The 23,918-nt window shown below is 40.2% G+C and overlaps 1 protein-coding gene across 2 annotated transcripts; it reads right to left on the bottom strand.

Annotated features, from left to right (window-relative positions):
• Positions 1-778: 778 nt before the first annotated feature.
• LOC123764348 (uncharacterized) lies at positions 779-23,520 on the bottom strand. 2 transcript variants are annotated; one of them, XM_045751992.2, is made up of 9 exons: positions 23,030-23,520; positions 8,515-8,720; positions 7,260-7,367; positions 6,775-6,863; positions 6,516-6,586; positions 5,224-5,301; positions 4,848-4,961; positions 3,296-3,439; positions 779-2,761 (listed from the first exon to the last, which is right to left on the bottom strand). In XM_045751992.2, exons 1-9 carry the CDS (start codon positions 23,126-23,128, stop codon positions 2,729-2,731), a joined length of 942 nt encoding a protein of 313 aa, XP_045607948.1. In that variant the 5' UTR covers positions 23,129-23,520; the 3' UTR covers positions 779-2,728. The 2 variants fall into 2 exon arrangements, with proteins under 2 accessions (XP_045607948.1, XP_069172148.1); XM_069316047.1 differs by lacking the exon at positions 23,030-23,520 and adding an exon at positions 9,246-9,311.
• Positions 23,521-23,918: the final 398 nt, after the last annotated feature.

The raw sequence follows: 23,918 nt of genomic DNA, 5'->3' as shown, positions 1-23,918 counted from the left end.
TAGTGTGGTTCATCATAGATCAACCCACAGAGCCCACACTTGTTACTTGCGAGTTTGAGGGATGTCCATCGATATTGCTGCATATCACTGCATTAATTCTGTTTCCACCATGCCACCGTTGGATGGACGATGCCTTTTACCCCATGGCTTGTGACATTTGCGTCCATTCGGTCTCAATTATTGCAGCACTTTCTTCTAGACCACAATTGCATATTTCCTAATTTAAGAAACTTGTGTTGATTACAGTCTCCAAGCATGTTCACATAATATTCGTGCTGTAGCTTTCTCTACCAGGGTTCGAACCTGAACATCATTTACAAAATTCAGATTCCATTTAAATAGTCATGAACCACCTCCACATCACACAAACCATCAATCAAGCTCAGTAAGCCAATATTTTCTTCACCTCTACTGTGTAATCTCCATGTAGTGTATAAGTGTCAGGGAAGTGGCATGAGAGCTCACTAACAATGTCATGGCAAGTGTATGACAGTATTTGATGATAATGTTTAGGCAGGTGTGGTTGTACTTGGTAACAATATTCAGGCAGGTGTTTTATTGAAAATGAAAAGAAAAAATGAGACTTTCTGAAGTAGTTTATTAGGTGATCTGTTACTTTCTTATAAATGTTATAAATAAATATGTTTGTATGAATACAATTTGAGAGGTTTTCTGAAAATGCATCGCTCATAAATTGAGGGTTCACTGTATATTTATAATGATATATAAACAGTTTGCCACTAATATTGATGTAATCAAAAAGGAAAGTAAAAATACCTTGGAAAAGTAATGAATTTTATTGTGAGTGCATAACAACTACAATGTGCACAATAATGATATTCAAGATCTATCCTATAACAGTGACATTCTTTTGTCTCTTGAAATTGCATTTTGTCTGCTGACTGAGCAATGGCACACCTTGTTCTCTAACCTTTACTGTTCTTGTGAGAGCAGATGCTATACGAAAGTCAAGGGAAAGCTTGGACCTGCAGGTAATCGTCTTATTCAAAGCTGAGCAAACAAGAATAAATTGAGCATTATATGCATGTATTTACCTTAATATTTTCCCTTAACTTTTAGGCATTAAAAATCAATGGTAAAATTTGTTTCATATTACACTATTTGACAAATCATTACAAACAGTTTGTTTATTTCTATGAACCATTCTTATAGCTAAATTCAGTGATAATACAGTAACATGATGCTTAATCATTTTCTTTGCACTAGTGATTAATGTATCCAGATGGTAATATAACTTATGCATACAGTAAAGCCATATATTAGAGAAAACTACAAATAATTATACTTTTCTCTTCCATTTTGTTGCTACACCAAAAGCTATACTGTACATCCATTACACTATTTCCTACAGTGTGAGGCTACAGCATCTGGGAAGGGAGGAATTGGCTATACATTAATACTGAATAGCTAATACAGTGCACAGAACACTGTATTGTAGAGGTTCAACACATTTCATGTGAGGTTCAGATCCTAATTAATTTCTCAGATTACTAGATACACATTTCTCACAAGACTGTAATAGCTACGGCACACACTCTTTCTCCTTTTTGAAAGCTGACACTAAAGTATTAACCGGATGTCTAATCAAGATGTTAATAAGACAGGCAAAATGCTTTTCCCATTATAATATATTCTTTACACAAGTATAGCAGTTTGAAACAACTTCTAGGATCATATATAAATTAAGGCAATAAAATAAATACATACCACTTAAAGTTTCAGAGATAAACTTGTACAGTATTTCACAGCAAAGTCTCTTAACACTATACTATACTGATCTAAAATCAAAGAAGAAACTTTATCTATATCTTCCTTGTGATGTTTGTTCTGTATCACGGTACATACTGTATACAAAAAATCACAGTAAGTTGAAAATACATTTGTAAAATGAGGTGTAAATTTAAGAACACTAAAATTGTACATTTGTTTTAATTTATTCAAAGCAAATAGTTAAATTTTGTCCTCCACATTATGATGATTATTACAATGCTGCATGGACAGGTCTGACCAACCTACATTAAGGAATACACACTGCTACATAAAATATAAAGTACAAGGAATTATAGATGTTACTGTATGATTCTAACATCTTTCACTTTTAATTGCTCATGTACTTTAATTTCATATTTTGTTAATTAAGTTATTCCTTTCAGTTCCAGAGCATATTATGCATCATGGTCCTGTTTAATAAATATATTTCTATAATACTCTAGTCTGTTTGCAGACTTAGTTACTGCCCAACCTGATATCTTTGGTAATTGTGTGTGTGGTATTTGTATCACAGAATATGTAGGGGCAGAGGTATTTTATGTAGTGTAGCCACTGACAAATATCTTGCTTCTTCTTCAAAACCTTTGAAACTCATCTGCTCACAGATACCTGAAGTGGACTCTGCAAGACTACTAAGTGTGGTCACGAGAGGCATGAGGCACATGCTGTTTTCATAACAGTCATATGCAGAGAAATCTTTTGCAGCAATACTACAAGGCCCTACCTACAGCAGGGCTAATAATGCTTTTACATTGGCAGTCACAAGAATAAGTGCAAATGAAGTAAAGTCAGATGGAGTTCTGAAGTAAAAATCACAGTCTGCTTTTAGGCTCTCTTGATATGGGAGCTTAAATCGTACTGTCGGACTCAATGCTGTCAAGTGTTACTCAGCTTGAGAGACATCAATAAATAATCCTGGCTCCAGATTATTCACATCTCATTTCTTGATGTAGGATCGTCGACGGTCAGGCTGTAAAGAAAGAAAATCTGTTAGATAGCAAGAACAACAGCTCGTATTTATGGTATTATCCACAGAGCTGTACTCAATTACAAGTTACTGTGTATTTGAAATGCATTGCTGTACATTTGTATAAGACGGCAAGAGTTGTTTCAACAAATTTAGCTACTCTTCATGCTGTTTATATTGTTGTAGACTTGGAATACTCAAGATTAGCTTTCAACATTAAAATATTCTTGGATTACTTTACTTGTCAAAATAAAACTATGAATCAAATAACTTGTATAGCAAGTGTATATGAACAGTAGTATGTCATGTGGTTCACAACATGAACAATTCTTATATATTTGCTAACATTTAACTCTACTGCCCACATTCAACTCACATGGTTTTATGTAATTAAGACACTTGGAATTACCATTCTAAACTATTTAAAAACAGAAAAGCACATCACACACTACTTCACTGCATTATTAAAAAACTATTTTTTATGATCATTTATAAAGATGATCACAAATGCAAAGTTATATCATTAATATTACTCACTGGGAGAATGTTAAACCAGCAGGTAAGGTCCTCACTGACTCCCATGGTCGCTCCTGCATTGTCAAACTCTCCGCAGTAATTAGCTGCACTGAACAGTGTCACTAGGGACCGCTTTTGAAAGAATTGGTAGCCATCCTCGACTACCTGTAGAGGCAATGTAAAAATTATAATATTAGACATAATTGCTAAAATAAATTTAGTTTTTGACTTCTAAGTAAAAAGAAGCAATTCTCTACAAATACATCTCTTATTCATTTACATTTTATTTAACTAGCTTATGTATACACAGCAATGCGCTGCTACCCTATTCCATATAAAAAAAAATTACAGCTTAGATAAAAAAAACTAGCCATAAATTAATCTAATATCCCCATTTCACAGGATGGTTAGTCATACATGGAATCAGGGGAAGAGCATGAAATGTGAGGCTGATTTATTAGCCTGCACTAGCAAACTCTGGGTAGAGCACAAGAATATATTTCAATATTCGTGAGTGTATGAAGTAGTTACAGAGCTAAAAGTACCTCATAGCCATTAGGTCTGAAATCATTGATTATTTGATAACTTGATTCCACTGTAAATTCCACCATTGTGAGAGGGCGTGCAAATGAAGAACTTGTCTAGACATTTTAACCTCCCATCTTTAATAATATTGTTTCCTATTGTTTTGGGACAAGAAATCTGTTAAGCTTATTAAGGTACCCCAAACTAATGACTGACCATTACCAGGATGCTGACCTGCAACAGTTTACTAACTCTCAGGTACTTATTTACTGCTAGGTGAACAGAACCAATCAGGTGTAAGAAAACTTTTGCAAACATCTCTACCTGCCTGGCAATCAAACTCTGGTATAATGATACAAAACTCCCAATTTATGTACTCTTAAGTTATAGTAATTAAAATCTAAACTATATAATCAAGACACAAAAGATAAATTCGAGAAGAATTATTGAAGATAAGATTTCACCTATAAAGATAGACGAGGTTTTTTCATATTATTACATGTGGTTTATATAAATTATATAAACCACATTTTCTTGGTGATTTAGCAAGTAGGGATGAAACACTATAATTTCCTTGACTTTGATAGTGTTTGATGGCTGAAATTTCTGTGCACTTTCTTTTAATTAAATTTTCTATGCACTTTCTTCTTCAAATGCCAGAATGTTAATAGAATCTAATCGTGACTTACACCACAACATCATTCAAAAGAACCCAGGAAATTTCATTAGTACATCACCACTTGCCAAACTGTTACTATAAAAAATATTAATTACGGCAAACATAATCCCTAACATCTCTTTCTCTATCTTACCCAACCATCGCCTCATCTTTCCCTTCGGGACCAGTTAGGTCTGTGTATCTGGGAGATTTGATAAAATCTTCACAGACTACTACTATTTAATTTTTTACTATCTGCAAGGTAATTACACTTAGGTAATTACAGGAGAAATATTGTAACTAAAATCTATTCTCTACAGTATTTTATGTTTCTCTACACGTGTGTCAGGTGGTGCCTGAAACAACTTGTGAAGAGCATTGTGTCCATACCTGGTGAGCACGCACAATGAGGCTCAAATCATGGTGCTCAAGGAAAGCCTTAAGTACATCTCCGCCGAAGGTCCAAGACACACCTCTGTCATTTGGAGTCCATCCACGACCCTCCTGCAGGAAACCAAAGATCATCTTCATTATAGCTGCATATTCAGGTAACTCTCCGTCAAAGCCCCTGTATATTTTCAAACTTTCAAACCCACTGAAATCTATGAATATATTAATACAATTTCCTCTAACTTCTGAGTATCGTTTATCCCGTAATAAAAACCTACAGATAAGTAGATAGAAACTGTCTTATTGTTTAAATAAATATTATGTATCATTATGTTAAATTTAATACAAAATTTGATAAAGCATTATGTAATCTTACCTCATCGGGGTCAGCCCAGAGGATGTCACACACCAAGCCAGAGTCAGGGACATTGAGAGGCCTCTCAATCGCCCGTAACTGTTGGAAACAGATAAATGTAAGTAAAGAGGGGATCATGGATGGTAACATTCACAGACAAAACACAGTCAATGGGAAATTAAAATTGGAGAAAAAGTCAGAAACCAGGGGAATCATGATGTATGATATGGCTCATATAATGATTAATTCCCACTGTACCTGGCTCGGGCAGCAAACGCCCGTGATTAGTTATTGTGCCTGATTATACTGGCAAGCAGAGCTCGGTACATGTGTGGGTGTTGTGGTACATATGTGGGTGTCTACACAGGTACAACTGGTTGCAAGTCATTAGTCAGATTGTGTCCCAGGGAAAATTAGCAGGATAAGACCAAGTACAATCTGTGCGAGGGAAAACTCGAAGCCAGCTAACATGAACCAGGAGTCATCGCCTGTACCCCACAACATAATACAAAAAAGTATCGTAGTTTCGGATGAATATTACCAATACTGCAAAAATAGGGCGATGCCACGGATAACAATCATGAAAAAAACAGGAAGTGTTGAATATTGTCAGATTCTAAAGATGTGATGCATGGGGCATTGGTTGTGGTAATAGGTAGCACGAGTGATATAGTGGGTGGGTCCAGTTAACAGTGGTTCCCAAACTCTCCAGTCATTACCTCTTTTTTCATATAGATTTGCTTTGTCCTGGGTTCGTATCCTGGCCAGGGAGGATTTACTGGGCGCAAATCCTTAACTGTAGCCTCTGTTTAACCCAACAGTAAAATGAGTACCTGGTTGTTAAACGATTTGGCGGGGTCGTATTCCAGGGAATATAAGATTAAGGACCTACCGAAACGCTATGCGTGCTAGTGCTGTACAAGAATGTAAGAACTCTTGTATAAATAAATAAATAATAATAATAATATTAAAGTGCTTATTAATGGTCCCAAACAGTATTGCAGAACTTTTTAACATCCTGTGAGCACGCTGGTTATTTCCCCCCTATCCTTTGGTATCAACCTTTACACTGCCTTAAGTTATGGCCCCCAACATATTGCAAAAAAGGAGGACATGGTCCTCAGTTTGGGAATCAGTGGTCTAGTAGGTATAGTTTGACAGGTGGGTTTTATGGTGAGAGAATGCAGGGTCAGTATATATGTATTTAATGATTCGTGACTCAAGATGAGATGACACAGGAACATCACTCTAGGGACAACATGACAGCAAGTGTGACCAGAGTCGTGGGGGAACACTGGAAGTCGACGACCTACCTGTTCAAGATTATGGAGGTCTGGAGACAGCCCGCCGTGCATACACAAGATGGTGCCTTCGATAAGGGCAGCTGTGGAATCAAAAAAATACTGTCACAAACTTGTCTTTTTAATTTTACAGTTCCTTAATTGCATATCAACACCTGGATTTGCGACTTGTAAGACATGAGTGAATATCTTAATTATAAAACAGTTTTTTCTTTAAATAACAGATTTGTTGGAAAGGAAAGAGGTGAACCAAAAAAAACCGTTCGCTCACCTAAGGGGAGACAGTTGAAGAGATCTGTAAAGGTTTTCCACAACTTTACATTGTATCTTCTTTTGCACTCGTCATAAAAGCCATATATCCTGGGGAACAGAAACAAACTCAAATTCAGTAGGAATAAAGATATAATTAGTTTTCCATTTATTTTTGCAAGACCTAAGATAAGACCTAGTACATAAGAGTACACTTAAATTTATTGTAATTTTGCCACGAGGTGAACAGTAGACCCAGCTTAGTTCAGGAGTTTTCAGCAATTGTAATACTTTCGTGGTGTGCTATTCTAAGACGAATTTTGACCGTTCAACCCAATCATCTAAATTAGTGAAATAACACCTAACACTGCGGAAAGTTTAATACAAAATACTTAATACAAAAGGTTCATTACACAACTATCAAAAGACTCCTAGACTTATGTGAAAGGAATGTACTACCTCTGGTTCTACATCAGTGATGAAGGCACCTTGAAGCTGAACACTTACCTGTTAATAGAGGCACATTCGTGATTTCCTCGCAAAATGAAGAAATTGTTTGGGTATTTTACTTTGTAAGCCAGCACCAAACAGATTGTCTCCAAGGACTGTTTCCCTCTGAAAAATAAAGCGCAAACAATTTATTATTAAGGTGAAGTGACACAATTGTTTTGCAATATACATCACATACTTGCATTAAAATGATGTTCAATTTAAATTAGAGAACATAATAATAATTAGTTTTCTCGGGAAAATTAAGCATGTATATATACTTTAAGCTTGTGTTGAGGTCCCTGCACGGTCGATCTATTACCCCTCTCTGATGCAGTCTCACGGAGGAAGCGTGCCCAACCACTTCTGTCTCGCCCGGAAATCGAACCTGAGTCGAGAACGAAGCCAACGGTACTAAAAGAACCCTAAGCACTACGAGACCTCTGTAACATTGTTACATGGTCGGTGTGTGCCTTAAGAATTTGTAGTGACCACTTCAGTTCTAAGCGAGATTCTCAGTGGAGTTCCACTGAGAATCCCTTGCTGTTCCCTGAAAGTTCCCTTGCTTCCACTCTTCCCAGTCTGTATTAACAGTATTTCTTCTCTCAGTGAGTTTTTACAACCCTTTTTCACCATGTATTAAACCTATGTACACAGTGATGTATTAAGCTTGTGTACACAGTGGAGGTATTAAGCTTGTGTACACAGTGGAGGTAAGAAGGGGGAACCGAGGTGCAGAAGTCAGCTATTAAATGCATTTTGTTGTATTTTTGTTTTAATATCTGTATGTGGGAATAATCTACGTAAAAGCTTTGAATTTTCGCAGTTGGACCTCGTATTACATTTACTTCATTTATTTGAATTTAGAGAGTAGGTCAGAGGTGAAGGAGCCATGACACAGCGCTACCACCAGAGGCTTAATGCCACGCTTCAAGGTTTATTTTACCATATTTTCAAGAAATTTGTCCGTTTAAGATATGACTTTAAATTACATAATATTTACGTGGTTGATGTTAACACAGTTCTGTGTTTAATATTATGAGGTGTATTCCTATTTCTCGGAATATTTACACTTTGAATAGTTTATGACTAAAATATTCATGGTCAGTAAGCTATTAGAATTGCTTTCATAACCCCTTCCGAGGTTGGCAGGTCTTAAGGCCAACACCAAGACCAACGTATGCTTTAGCTTTTAAACTCTACAGTGAACAATGTCAACTGATTTTCATTATGCGAATCGCCAACACAACAAACCCCCACCAATATACACTACCTGTCAACGTAGTCGCCGAGGAACAGGTAGTTCTGGTCTGGAGGGTAACCCAGCTTATCGAAGTGCCTAAGGAGGTCGTTGAACTGGCCATGGATGTCCCCAATGATGTTAACTGGGGCCTCGAGCTCTACCAGCGTCGGCTGGTCCAGCAGGACCTGACGAGCTGCTGATACCAGCGCCTTAATCTTGCTCTCTTCCATGCGGATCTGTACGGAGAGAAAATAAGTGTTGTAATACGAAAGTTATTGAATATTTAGTTTATATCATATTATAATAGTTGCGACTTTACTATTTTTTTTATCTATCCTAGGCAGATACCGCCATCTCCTCAACTTCAGCTTAATTATGGAGGATTGGCTGCGGTGAATTCGCTCCGGACGTCTTGGCGACAGGGCTAGTAGACTATGTGACCTGACTAAAGCAGAGCAGCCAATGTGGACGCGCTCCTACATTTCGTGTCTACCTTCAACATGTTTCAATCTTTCTCTTCACATAACCATTTTCGAGCCCATGAAAAATTGAAGACCGATAAATCGATCATATATATACAATATATGAGCGTTCATTGCTATAAATAAAAGTAGAAGTCAGTGGATGAAGCTCAGGTTGCTGCATCCGCCATCTCCCTCAGCCTGTCCTCATAAACAAAGGTCAAATGCTCGTTATTCCAGGCGCCAAACCCCCCCGTTTATAATTCATTGTGTCGGGGGATAGGCTCAGTTTATACATACAGGACACGTTAGGCTTGTATCGCGTTCTCCAGGGTCGAATTACTGACCCTCGCCAGGATGCAACCCCACAAGCTAACTCCTGTGTACCTATTTACTGCTAGGTGAACAGGTGCATTAGGTGATAGGAAACGCGCCCAACCATTTGTCCTCAAATCGTCCTCGACTCCAAGTCCATTACATCTAGTGGTCGACCCCACAGACGCATTCATAATTTTTTACATTCTGTTCATTCAAAACTTTTTCTGAATTTTCTCAAATATAAATTAATATTATAAAATATTAGCATATTGTGTATATATAGGCATAGGTTAGGTGTTTAGGTTCTGTTGGCGATTATTTGTATTTGTAGTACGTGGTTGAAGCATTTATAGCATTGTGGTTCGAACAAAATTCGTCAGTGAAGCACTTGTTCCGGAAGTGTTTGAACGAAATCAGTTGTGAGTCGTGTGTAAACCGTTTTTCATTCATAAACAGGGGGTCTGGCGGGTGCATGGAATCACTTTTTTTTTTTTTGGGGGGGGGGGGGTCTTTGTTTGGAGGATGGGCTACTGTCCTGCCCGAGATTCGAACCCGGAATTCTCGTCTGCAAGTCGAGAACGAACTCGAATGTACTACTGGGCAGCCCGTCCTCATAAACAAAGGCCAAAGTCCATTCCATGCAGCCGCCAAACACCCTGCTTATGAAGGTAAAACGGCTTACACACGACTCACAACTGATGACGTTCGAACACTTCTCGAACAAGTGATTCGCTAACGACATTTGTTCGAACCTCAACGATATAAATGCTTCACCCACGTACTACAAATACAAATAATCGCCAACAAAACCTAAACACCTAACCTAACTATACGTAGAATTTTAATGTGTAATAATATTAATTTATATGAGAACAACCATATTTAATACATGGTATGTTATAATTGATAAATGCATCTGTGGAGTACAACCACTGCTTTAACGAGCCTGGCCTGAGGACGGGTTGCTACGCCACAGGGATCGTCAGTAACACAAAATTCACCGACTTAGACAGTTGATACTAATAAGGACTTAGACATTTGAAGGCTTAAGCTAAACAGGAGAGTTAGTAAACTTAAGATTGTGTTTATATACGTGTGTGTGTGTGTGTGTGTGTGTGTACATGGCAACGGGAATCTAGAAGGTTTGATCATCTCAAAAGAAAAGTTTGCTTAATTAGTGAATTATGAACTCCAGACCTCTTCAGTGGGATGCGGCAGAAAGGTTAGTTACATAATTGGTTCAGGAACTGGATCCCCAATGTTTTATAAACTAAGCAATTTAAATTTGAAGAGAAAGTTACATTCACTTTTAATTTAATTGCCTTTTAATTTGGCAATCATACTACCCAACAGTTAGTTGTTCGGCTGGCGGTAGTAGGAAGTTTGAATTCTGGGCATTTGACTAAAATTTGGATTAATATATAATCTTGGATAAAATAAGAAGGTAAGGTGTAATAATATATAATCAGGAGACAACACTGAAGAGTAATGTTAAGAAATAACATTATTGAAAATTGGTGATAGTTGACTGTAGATTGTTAGATTGTTCACATTCAGTTACGTAGTGACGTAGGGTGAGCGAATAGTTACTGACAAGGGTTAATACCGTTCACATCTACATCAGAATGATGCAACCTTCCAGATAAAAAAAAAACTCGTTAAATAAATTGATTTATGGAAAACACGTAGAGAGATGTGACTTGCATAGTGCTACTGAACCACTGAGAAACTTTTAATCGTTGTGCGGTAAGATTATTAACGTTGGGGAGCCTCGGGCATGAGTGTCCAGTCAGATGCACTTTCTGAACGATATTTATCTTAGGTTAAGAGCACGAACAAAAAGCTTGACTAGTACGTTTCAAGATTTATATAGTACCTAGTTATGCTACCATATAAAGAACTATGTAGGCTCCGAACGCATTTTGAAGTTATCTTGCTAATGTGTTTGGATTGTTGATTGGGCATTATGCGTCTTATTGTTAAAGTGACGTATATGTATTAAGGGAATTGTCAGGGGAAAAGCGCCAAGTCATTACGACTACATAGCGTATATGTATTGAAACTTTTGTGCAATAATTTATCCACATAATTATAAATGGGTTTCCTGCAAAATTATAACTATAGATAGGTTCTTGTAATGAAGATAATTATCATTATTCAAGATAAGTTTAGAAAATACTAAATCATAGACCATAAATCCCTACTGGTTAAATACCAGCCCGTTCTAAGGTTCCCAACGTAAGAAACTGTCGTACTAGTGTCTTTATTCTAACATACCAGAGGACCCAAAACAGAAACGGGACAGCATGTCAATTCTCGAACCGCTATCATTTTCTAGTACGACAATTTCAGGCTTTGGGTAGAGTATATGTCAAAATGCGACGTTCTGTTAGGAGGACAGGTTGAAATACAGCATTGATGTTACTGTAGACATACAGGCAAAACAGGATGACAGGGGAGACTAGCAGCAAGAAGGGCAAATAAGTGCCTAATACATAAAGTGAGAAAACAGCAGTCAACACAGATTTAGAGATGGCAGAATAAATTTATGGCATATTATCTCCGCTGTCGCATACCATGTCCACACTGGTCACGAGATCCTCGACCCAGGAAGAATCCTGAACACGGGTTCAGACCTTAAAGAGCACTAAGGATGCAACACAATAATACAGGCGCGTCCTTCAGGTGTTATGAAGGTTAAGAAGTATTATTCTCTTCATAATCACGTGGCCAGCACCTCCCTCCCTTTCCTTGAGATATAAACACAGTGACCCACGTGCACGATAAATTTTTATTATTGAACAAATCCACAAGGACCGTGATGAGGGTTCGAACTTACGACCGGGATGATCCCAGACCCTGTCTTAGTCTCATCACAGCCCTTGTGGATTTGTTCATTTGATGCCTCACGATATTGTGATTTCTGTGTTTTAATTATTGGTTTGTGATAAATCGTGCTAGTTGCCTGCAACTAGACATAAGACAACGTAATACGGTATAAAACTATTATTTTATCAAAAGTTTATACGAACGAAGTATGAGACAAGATGTCTTACAGAAGGACTACCGAAATTTTCCTCTTACTGTTATTTTAAGGCACTGTGGTGTAGTGACACTCCATCCTCACACTGTTAGGAAAGTTAGAAAACTGCCCGTCCTTTAGAGTTATCAGTTACAAAAATGATGTACTAATTTGCCCGAACCTAACCTAACAGAGGACCCTACGAGTAAAAGACGTCAATTTTGCGAGCAACCGTGACTTGTAGTGCATTATATTTTTATATTATATTTTGCTAGTTGGGGATTTATACGTCAAAATGCGATGCACTAATGGAGCTGACGGGTGTTTCGTTATCTGTACTGTAAATGAAAGTTGTAATTATATTTATTTATTTTGATAGTACGTATGTGTATAGCAAGCAGAAAGAAAATCAGGTAAGGTGTTGCGATTCGTTCGGCAGTTATTTGTATTTAGAGTGCGTGTAAGAAGCACTTTGAGTTTTATATTAGAGTAACAAGGTTATCGCGAATAACAGAACTCCATTACGGGCTCACCATAGCCCGTGTTACATGGACATTTCGTTCTGAGTAGAAATCTAAAACAACAACACACACTTTGAGAGGTGTGCTTCGAACACGAAGTGAGCGAAGCTTGACTGTTCAAGAAAAACTGGAACGTAATTAATCAGTTGAGTCGTGTGTAAAGTGTTTTATATTCATATTTAGTTGGTCGGCTGTTGGATTAACGAGCATGTTTGTCCCCGTTTCTGAGGATTGGCTGCTCGTACAGTCGCCTCCCAAGTGTGCCAAGTGAGAGGACCTTGGTTCGAATCCTGGGCATGATGGAATGATTGCCCACCGTTCCTTCGCCTGGTTTGAGCGCGTGCATCCAAAAGGGTGCAGTAATTGAGCACCTGATCTATAACTACCGGCAGATAGTGTTCTGGGGAAGGCACGGTACTGAACAACCTATTCCGTTGTAGCGCCCCGTCCGAGACCTAAATTCCGTGTCGCAGATTACCTCCACTTCAAATTTTTCTTTTCAGGGACACAGTCGTGATTTGAAGCTGCTGGTTTTCACTGGAATGAATGGGATGTGATGATTAGGTGTACCCTGGGCTGCTTGTGTGTGCCCGCATGCCCACTTGTGGCACTGTTGTACCCAGAGGTCGGCCGCGCCACACTCCCCTGTAGCTCACTGCTTCTGCTCGCCTTACACATGTTTGACTCCTGTCTTCTGAAAGCTTGCTTTTATTACTAGGCTTGTTTGTCTTATTACAGCAGAGATATATAGCTATACATAGTTATAGAAAACTATGCCAAGATTTCTCTCCCCTTACTGTCTCCACCTTTCTTCCTTCCTAGTTAGGCCTACATAATTACTACATTATTAAGCGAATCGGGGTTTTCCTTTTCGATTAATTGCATCGATTAATGCGCTGTTCCTGGTAATGAAAACTAATGAACTATTTGGAAGTTCGCACGTTGAAGACGTGGAGAGAAAGGGAGGCGGTGAAAGCAGCTAGCTAGGGCCCCTTCCCTTGCGGTTACCCTGCGATGATTTCGGGGCTCGACGTCCCCGCGGCCCGGTCCCCAACCAGGCCTCCTGGCTGTAGCACTGGTCAACCAGGCTGTTGTAGAATTTTCCCTTGTAAATACATTTGTATATAGTTTATATAATTCTCAGTAAAGCAATTTTCCATATCGCAGAGCACGAGTCGTAAGCCCCAAATGTTATACTTGATCCTGCCTCGCAAAAGCTTCAATATTTTGTCTACCAAGTAAACCTCCTGCCTGTCTATCCATACACAAAAAAATAAGAAAGTAGCATAATTATTGTATTCTTAATTTTCTTGCATTTTATGTCAATGTGAAACATTAAAAACTTCATTAAATCCACTCTAATTCTTGGTCCACAAAGCTTTAAGAGTATCTGTAATCCAGTTGACTAATTGTACAAACAGAAAACCTACTTAACTGCAATGTAAATATATTCCATCAAAAACGTCATTCATAGGTGATAATCATGTTATATTAGTATAAAGCGCTAGTATATGGTACGGTATATCTTTGTCGGGGAACGGAAACCTGTTAGGATTATTGAGGTCCTAGCCAAGAGCGAGGCTGGCCGCGAGGTCACCCACCCAACTCTGGCCTTAACATTAGTGAGCAAGGGATGCTCATGTCATACACTGCGCCGCGCAACTGAATGTATGATTGAGTGGGATGCGAATGTTTTACTCTCGTTCTCGACTTGTTTGTGGATAGTATGGAAGGATGGTGTGTTGGTATGGAGTGATAATGTAGTGGTATGGAGGGCTGATGTGCTGGTCATGGTGTGGTGTCAAAGTATAGTACACGATAATTAGTGGTGTTTTGGGTATGGTGCTCATAACTATCGATCGACGACACGACATAATATAAGGACATTAAAATGTAGGCTAGCAACAGATATAAATCAATTTTAGATAAAATTGTTAACTATTACTAATGTAATGTACGATGACATTTAACTTTTAACTTATTAGGTTATAAGCGCTTCCATTCTCCGCTTCCATGACTGGAGCATGGAAGCGGAGCACCTTGTGCCAGCTTCTGGCATCCAATATCTGTATTTTGGTCAGGTCCGTGGCTTGGCAGCCCTCCAAGACTTGGTGACTGGCGGCTCACCGCTAGTTGTATTGATAAGTCTTCTCCAAATGGTTGTGTAGGTTTTGCTTACATCCTTAAGAGTACTTGCAGGGTTCCTACATTCACATCAGCTTTCATTTAGCTGCAGTGCGTGCTATTGCAAGCTATTTGAGAAGATGTACACAACATTGCCAGCTGTGCATACTAGTGGCTTTAGGCATAGTATATACTTGCTCTATCTAGAAATCCAACATTCTGCCTTGTGACTCATTTTGTATGTATGTACTTTTCCCTAAATAAAATTTTCATTGTTTTAGTTTCTATCTGCAGCCGAATCTTGCTGTATTGGCAAGTTTATTTTGTTTTAGAGATTCACGGAGCTATGATGAAGTATTGCTACTGATTTTGTTTTGTCTGCAGCTGTCATTGGGCCGTATACGAGTGTTATCTTATTAAGCTATATATAGATTTTTAATTTCTGTAACGTCAGTATTAAGTCATGAGCAACCTTGTCACATCCTAGCTCATAGAATAACAATGCGGACAGGTTCACTGCTTTTTACGGTGCTAAAGGTTTTACTGAAGGAATTGGAAAACTAAAGTTACAATTTTCTAAGAAAATCAATTAAGTTTTCATGAAACCTAATCAGATAAAGTTATAGTTAATGGGGCGAACGGTACGCAGTTTTCTCAGATGATATGAGGCAAAGAGAAGTCAGGGTAATCACTATGCTTACAAGAGCTTGAGAGGACGTCCTATACACACATTAACCGAGACTCAAGAGCTTCCTCTCTTCATATTGTTACACAGGTCACATTCACAGCAGCACATGTACTGCTGGGAATGGATCAGCAGTACAAACAAACTTAGCCGCTTGTTTACGTCACTGCTTTGTTCGTCCTCCAAGCAGTTAAGTCTTCGCCCTCCAATACAACTTGAGAACTGACAAATATATTCACATCCTCGAACCAAGCAAGGTCAGACTTCATTAGAACGATTACACGGCGACCGGCACCCAGTGTAAGGTAATTAGCCTAGTCTCCGTAGTGCATTAACTCCAAAGATGTTATTTAATGGTAAAGTTTTATGTTCAACACTGTCAAAGGTTTTTCGAAAGTCACCATTATAGTCCAGCTGGTAATTAATTTGTTGTCAAGAGCCGAGTAAATAGAGTAAAGTATGTTTTTTATAACATTGTTGGTACTCTTCATATAGGAGTCTGACGCAAAATTGGCGGGGACTTGGCATGTCATGTTTAACCAAGTGGGTATAAAGCGACTTGTATATTAGTTTCTCAAATATTTTAGACAACGTGGCTAGATTGGATAAAGTTGTTGTTCCTGGGATCCCCAGCACTGTGAAGTGGAGGTAATCTGGCCTATTAAAAATACCAGGGAAGGTTCGGAGTTGAAGTGATTTATTGTAGAATAATGCTATGACTTGAGAATAATGCTATCTGAGGCGGTTTTATACAATAGGACAATAGGAGTTCAGGAGTAATTCAGAGTGGTTCTTTTTGTGTTTGTGGGGACCGGAAAATAGAGATAACAGAGAATGTGTAAATGTATTTGCATGTTAAGCATCTTAATTTGGCACTGGAGTAAAAAAAAAAGTTGTATATTGTCTGAAGCTAGAGTTTTATGTGGTTCTGGTAGTAGATGTAATGTTCGGTGGTTGAGGTTCACGTATAGATCCGCTTATTAAATGATTTTAATAGGACTAGGAACCAAGTCTCTTCCCTTATCACATGGTCCATTTTCAACAAGAATGCCACCCCCTGCTGCTTCAACATGGCAATTGTAGATTCATTAAGAGTCAATCATCAAAATTCATTACGCAACCAACTTACGTTGAGCAAAACGGGCGGGCAGATTATATAAATGTAAACACACTGATGGTTTAAGCAGCTGCTTCACCTTCAAGATCTGGTTTATAAAATCACTATACCAGCAGTTAAAGACGATAGTAACATTTGCATCAAGATGTATTGTTACAGAATGAAGTCGGCAACACATTTTACCTGCTAACCCTCAGTCATGAGGTCGTTCTCACAAGACTACCCCAGCCAGGTGCTGCCCATAACAATGTACTCTCATCCTTCCCCCAACAGTTCAACATCATGTGGAATCTATTTTTTTTTCTTTTTCTGTTCCACTGTTTCGGCTCACTAAATGTTCTTAAAGCTGTGGGTTGCAGGAATCTTTTATATTATTCTTAATTTATTTGTAGCTTGGAAAGTAAGAGAGATTTGATTAACATAACACTTTAGTATTTGGTTGGTCAGCACGACTACAAGTCATGGTATTAATAAAGGTATTCTGCCTCTCGGAATTTATGTACTAAAGTGTACTTGCTGCTTAGCCAGTAAGCTGTTGTGATGGTTTTAATAATTCTTCTGCGCCCGACAGGCCTAAAGTCCAACACAAAATGCAAGTCACACTCAACACAAAACGTATGTGTTGAGTATGGCTTGAGGAGACCTTTTAGGCTCGGTGTCGACGTTTTTTGTTCAAGAATATACCGTGAGAGGTGGGGAGTGGGGGGGGGAGAAGGACTTGAGAAATGGTGAGATCAGAACTCGAGGAGGCGTGAGGGAGGATTGGAGAAGGGGGTAAAGTGAAGGAATGGCTAGACGAAGTGTGAGAGAAATAGCGATGGAAGAGGGTGTAGTCTGGAGGGATGGCAGATGGAGGGTGATGGGATGGCTGAATGAGGGGTGGGAGAGGGCTGTTGGAAGGGTGAAGGAGAGCTGGAGAAGGGGTTAGAGGAGAACTGGAGGCGGGGTGAAGGGCGGAGGCTGCAGCGACCACCCAGACTCTTCATTGATCTGTTGCGGGTGCTGGTGCGTTGCCCCTCCCCTGCCCCCCCCCCCCCACCACATCTACCCTCCTCCACACTTTGTTGTCCCCTCCCTCGTTGCCTGCCACACGCACACACGACCTCACGCACCTTCCCCCCTCACCTCACACAAAAGGGGGGGGGGGGGGGGAGGGAACTATCAGGAGAGAAAGTATCCATGTATCATACCTCACCACAAGTGTTCACCTCCACAGGCACTCCCCCAGCCCCCAACCACATCTCAAACAAGTCCCGCACACAAAACGCCTCAAGATAATGCTGTTCATAAAAAAAACTACTTCACGCTCGCAAGATAATGTAAGTCAAATGGTTAATAATTTGGTTTATGTGCTTGTTTGACAATTTGTTCAATTGAGGCAGTTAAGTACGTCACAGCTGCGTTTGAATACAAATAACAGGATGCACAGGTTTTCTTCCAATTGGTGGGTGTTGTACATGTTGCCATGGCGGCGTCATTCACACGGTGAGTAACGTTGCCAGATAAACTAAACTAGCTAAACGGGCCTGACAGCTGAGTGGACAGCGTTCGGTATCCGTAATCCTGAGGCTCTGGATTCGATTCCCGGTGGAGGCGGAAACAAATGTGCAGAGTTTCTTTCACCCTGATGCTCCTGTTCATCTAGCAGTAAATAGGTACCTGCTAGATGAATAGTAAATACAGCTGCTACTGGCTGCTTCCTGGGGGTGTGTAACTAAAAGGAATCCTGGTCAAGGACCGGGCCGCGGGACGCTAAGCCCCGAAATCATCTCGAGATAACCTCGATAGCCCTTCGAAAAACAAAAGATGACTTCAGAAGCTCAGAATTTATTTGCAAACTAAAAAAAACAATAATATTTTCTATTTAGGTGTTAATTACCTAGTTAAAATCGTGCATGGAAAGCTTATTTCTCGATTTTTAATGTAACATTCAGAGACACGTGCAACGGGATACTTAAAGTCCAAAGGTTTCTCCATAATAAACTAAACTAGTCTAAGGTTTTCAACTAGACAGGATCTGTAGGTAGCCTAGCTATAGATCTACCTATGTATAGGCTGTGGGGAAAGGTAGACTGTTTATTCCTCTTAGCAACTGAACAAGACGGCGAGAATATAATGTGGATACTCAGACGAGGCAGAGGAAGGAAGGCCAGGAAGTGAGCAAGTGGAATGAGTTAAAGGGGGAAGGAAGTTGAGGTTTATCAGATGGTGGGCGGGACGATTGGCAGCGCCATCTCCAGGATGCAACTCTGTAACAGTTGACCAACTCCCAGGTATACCCATTTACTTCTAAGTGAACAGACGCATTAGGTGATAGCAAACGTGCCCAATCATTTTTTGTCGCGTCAGGGGTTCCCTATTGTGAGCCGGAATGAGCCCAACTGTACCAGCGTGGCGGTATTGCATATAAAACTATTGGCGAGACTCTATCAGTTACACTGAACTAAAGGATAACTCTTAATCTGCAAACAGGAGTCTGGAGACTTCTGCTTCAGAACCCACTAGTGTAAATACATGGAGGGGATAGTGCGTGCGAGGTATGTTCACTACACTAGGCTCGCACAGGCACTAGGATCAAACAGCCTAGCCTCAAGATGTGAATGTGTGACGTCACGCGCACTCGGCCTTGTCTCAAGGTGTGGAGGCGTGACCTTACTCGCTGAAGTGGAGAGATCATGCAGTAATTGTGTCGTCCTACCGAAGCACCCAGCAAGACACGCAACCAGTCATCGCCATGTAATAGCTGATGTCGTGCCAGCAGTAGTTCTTTTCCCAATATATAAATTGATTACATTCCCCGAATATGAAGAGCATTTCACGTGACAGTAATTTAAAATTATTTTGTCTTTGTGTGTTACTGGGCGTTCCCTGTCCCTGGCTGATTGCCAGACTTTTCTGAGGGGCTGTGCGAGACATCTGGATGATGCAAGAGGCTGCGGTAGGTGGCAAGAAGCTGTAGATTGCGGGAAGCTGTGGAAACTGAAGCTGCGGGAGGCGGTGAGAAACTGAACGATTTCTGAAAGCTGCGGGGGGATGGGGGAAGGTTACAGGAAGCTGCAAATGGTTGTGGAAAGCTGTGGGAGCTTCGAGAGAAGTTATGCTGCTCTGATGCGCCAGTCTTTAGAAGGGACTGGATAAAACAAATTCCTGTGTGACTGAGAAGAGTTGGGTGAGGTAAGGGAAGGGATTAGTAAGAGGAAATGGTGAGGGTAAGGGAGGAGTTAGACGAGACGAGCGAGGGAACAGGATGAGAAAGGACAAGATGATATCTATGAAATTTTTACAATAGAGAACAGCAACAACAAGCAATTCCATAAAAGTATCTTGGGCAAACACCAATCTTAAATATACAAAATAACGACTTCGCTTCCATGCCGACACTCGGACTCGGTTCTCGTCACATATTACCTGATAACGAGGACGTCAATACCGAGGCCTCCGCGCCCACCGAGAGCACCAAAGTTATAAACAAAATCTTACCCAATATTTGATACCAGTTGTCTTTGGGGACCTTCTATTATTGAGGCTATTCGTAGTTAGGGCGGTAGAGCTCCTGTCTCGCACTTCGGTAGTCGTGAGTACGAGGCTCCGATGGTACAAGTGAATGAAATGTATACATTTCTTCAAATTCCGCTAGTTGTTTGTGGTGTGCGTGTGCGCGTTTGTGTGCGTGTGTGTGTGTATACAAGCGAAAGTTTATACAGGAGCCCTCTTCTTGGAAGCAGGCTCCAGACCCTTCGTGGCTAGCTAAGCAGACAGACCTCCGCTCTCCTGGAAACAGCAAAGCTGCCGTACTTCACAGGAACATGTATACCATTATTCTATTCACCTAGACTGAAAACTATGGAAAGAGAAAACTCTCGGCCTGTTAACAGTCGGAAGGTCTCTACTCGTGTAGCCAGTGTTAAAAAAAACAAAAAAAAAAACGTCAGTCTGAAATATATGTAAAAATCCAGCCCATCCTCCTTAAATTGTACTTACAGTAATTATTTGGTCGAATGTATCAATATATAGTGTTGGACCCCAAACAAAGTTAAAGTTTTGAATTATTAATTTTACGGAAAAAATTAAAGCTTAAAAGAAACTTAAACATTCCTAGGCTTAGTACAACACATTTATATACTATATTAAGCCTAAGATGGCGTGTATTGAGTCTAGGATTACTTGGGGCTAATTCAACAAAGCAGGATGTGAACATTTTGTGGGTCCTACTGTAGATATCGGTAGTTTTAAGGGATAGATTATACACCTAACATTTTAGGAAGATGGACTGTGTAAACCACACCTCATATATTGGCTAAACCCCTGGTGTATGTAATTATACCTTGGCTACACTTACAGCTCACCAAGGGACATGACAACTGAGTGGACAGCGCTTCTGATTCGTAGTCCTGAGGTTCCGAGTTTGATCCCCGGTGGAGGCGGAAACAAATGGGCTGAGTTTCTTTCACCCTGATGCCCGTTACCTAGTAGTAAATAACTGCCTGGGAGTTAGAAAGCTACTACGGGTTGCTTCCTGGGGGAAAGGGGGGGGGGAAGTTATGTAGCAAAAAGGAGGCCTGGTCGAAGGACCGGGCCGCGGGGACGCTAAGCCCCGAAATTATTTCAAAATAACGGCCTGCCTCAGTACAGGACTCGCTGAACACCATCTCACAGTACTGTGTACTACCAAGGGTTGATTGTAGTTAATTTTCGAAACATCGTCAGCATTTATTTACTGAAATGGTACCCCGAGTAATATAAAAGTCTATAACAACATATTGGAGCAGTTTTGATTTCACGTTGAAACTGTAGTTAGCCATTTTTCTTAAATACAATGTAAATTCAATATGCAGATGAGGAGTCACAATAACGTGTCTGAAAAAAAATCGACTTGATAATGGTGGGGAACGGACCGAAACGTCGTAGTCTCTTCACTTTCTAGTGTGTAAATTCAATACCTTCAAAGGTGCCCTTAGAGTAGGTTTTAGAATGCCATACCACAGGAGGTTACCTTGAGGTGCTTCCGGGGCTTAGTGTCCCCGCGGCCCGGTCGTCGACCAGGCCTCCTCCAACCAGGAGTAATATAGAGTAATAACTAGGCTTAATTACTGCCGTTTTCATAAATAAGCGTAGGGATAAAGCAATGGAGAGAATGAAATCAAAATAAAGCTCAAGAATGCTCGGCAATTATCGGTGATAATGTTCATTAACGTGCATCGCTGCATCCTGCTGGAAGGACTGTTAACTCGCTAACATAATTTCGAAACCTGAAAGCTCCACAAGCTGAAGTCACTGGTATTGGCTAAACGTATACTTCCCTTTACATTTAATATGCAAAATAGTACCTACATATTTAGGCAATTCAATTTCAATAACACTGCAACGGCGAAATCGCCCTTTGTTTCTGGTGGTAGGGGTTAGGCCGCCGCCTGCTAGGGGAGTGTCTGGAGCCGCGGTTAGCACCTAAGCATTACAATATATATTGTGTGGCGCCGCTCAGTGTGTAACTCACGCCTATAACCACCTTAAATGTTAATGGTGTGTGGTAATACCTATTAAAGCTACGACAGAGCTCTGTGGTAATATTATGTCGGCAATACACGATAAATACTTGCATATACTGTACGGTATGTGTGTATATATATATAATCTATATAAATAAAAATTGAAATGTTCGTTTGTTCAAAATCGCTAATCTCCGAAAGTTCTTCGCCATAATTTTGACATAACGTTGCATTCGAATAGGCGCGTGTTTTCTTATACCTACTATATACATGCCTCACCTGTGAAAGAAAAAACCCTGCTCTTTTATATATATATATATATATATAATATAAAAACAGCGCCGTCTTTTAGACGTAAGAGCAACACACGCTGTTATCTCCGAAAGTTCTTCACTGATTGCTTTGAAACGGAAGGGTGGAATGGTGGGAAGGACGGGGGAACACGGAGGGTTGCTGTGGCTCGGCATCATGCATGCGTTGCTGAGCCACAGCAACGCGTGGCCGGGTACAGCTAGTATGAAATATATATATACATATTCATAACACGAAGGAATAACTAGGCTACAACGCATTATCAACCTTAAATTATAGGAACTAGAGTAATCAAGTGTGTGAGGCTAACAGGTGTAGACGCATTACCTAGCATGCTTGCTCAAGACGTACAAACATTACATAAGGGAGGACTAGAGGCAGCTGTATGCGCAGCACCGTATCCTTAACTCTCACACAATCATCGGGACGGTAGACATGACAGGTACTGTAGAGGGGTTGTAGGAAGGCTAAGATGAAAGACACGATGGGTTATACTTACATTCTTCCCTGGGTACTTCTTTAGGATGAGGAGGTTATTGATGAAGGCATCCACATCGAAGGGATCTTCGAATCTCATCTTGCCCTTCGATACTACCATTCAAATGCTGTCCAACTGGCCTAAAGCTTGGGCTTGCCTCGCTGTTACACTAGCACACACTTCTGTCGCTCGAGTCCTTCCTTCGCAAACCCACAGCTTAATCTCAACGTTCCACCCGCACTTGTGTCCACGAAAAACAATGGCGCTATAATATTGAAAATCTCGCAAGTCCTATCTCCACCAAAACATTATTCTGTGAAGACGCATGTTTGCGGTAATAAGTAAGACTGTATGTGCTTCTCGGAGCGCAACCCGCTGCAGGAGCTACAAATTATTTCTTGGCACTCAGCTGCAGCCCGAAAAAAAGCTGCCCAGAGCAAAATAAACGTCACTAGACCTGCCCAGGCAAAGAGATGCACACCGCTTCTACCTTCTTGAGTTTCTCTGGCTTCACGCCCCCTCCCAGCCTTATATACGGAGCCACGCACCGCACTCTGCTCCTGCCGCCAGCTGCCAAACGTCGCCTAATGCGCGATTAGGCTCCCTATAACTATTATTTACGTAAGTGAAACGATCTTGGAATGATTACTAGTATTTGTTAAATGATATAATGCGTTTAGCAACGCACACTGTACAAAATTAGCCATTCCCATTTTTGGGTCACCATCGAAAAATTGTAAGGAAACTCTTACACAACATAGTGATGGCATAATGCATATACTGTACCGTAGGCAGGCATGCATACAGGCCTGCAGATGGACAGGGAGGCAGGCAGACAGGCATGCATACAGACAGGTAGGAAGACAAACAAAAGGCAGGTATGAAGGTAGGCAGGCAGACAGGTAGGTAG

The sequence above is a fragment of the Procambarus clarkii genome, chromosome 82 (assembly GCF_040958095.1).
Source record: "Procambarus clarkii isolate CNS0578487 chromosome 82, FALCON_Pclarkii_2.0, whole genome shotgun sequence".
NCBI lineage: Eukaryota > Metazoa > Arthropoda > Malacostraca > Decapoda > Cambaridae > Procambarus > Procambarus clarkii.
Note: the sequence above shows the minus strand (reverse complement) of the source record. Positions and strands in the feature narration are given on the sequence as shown.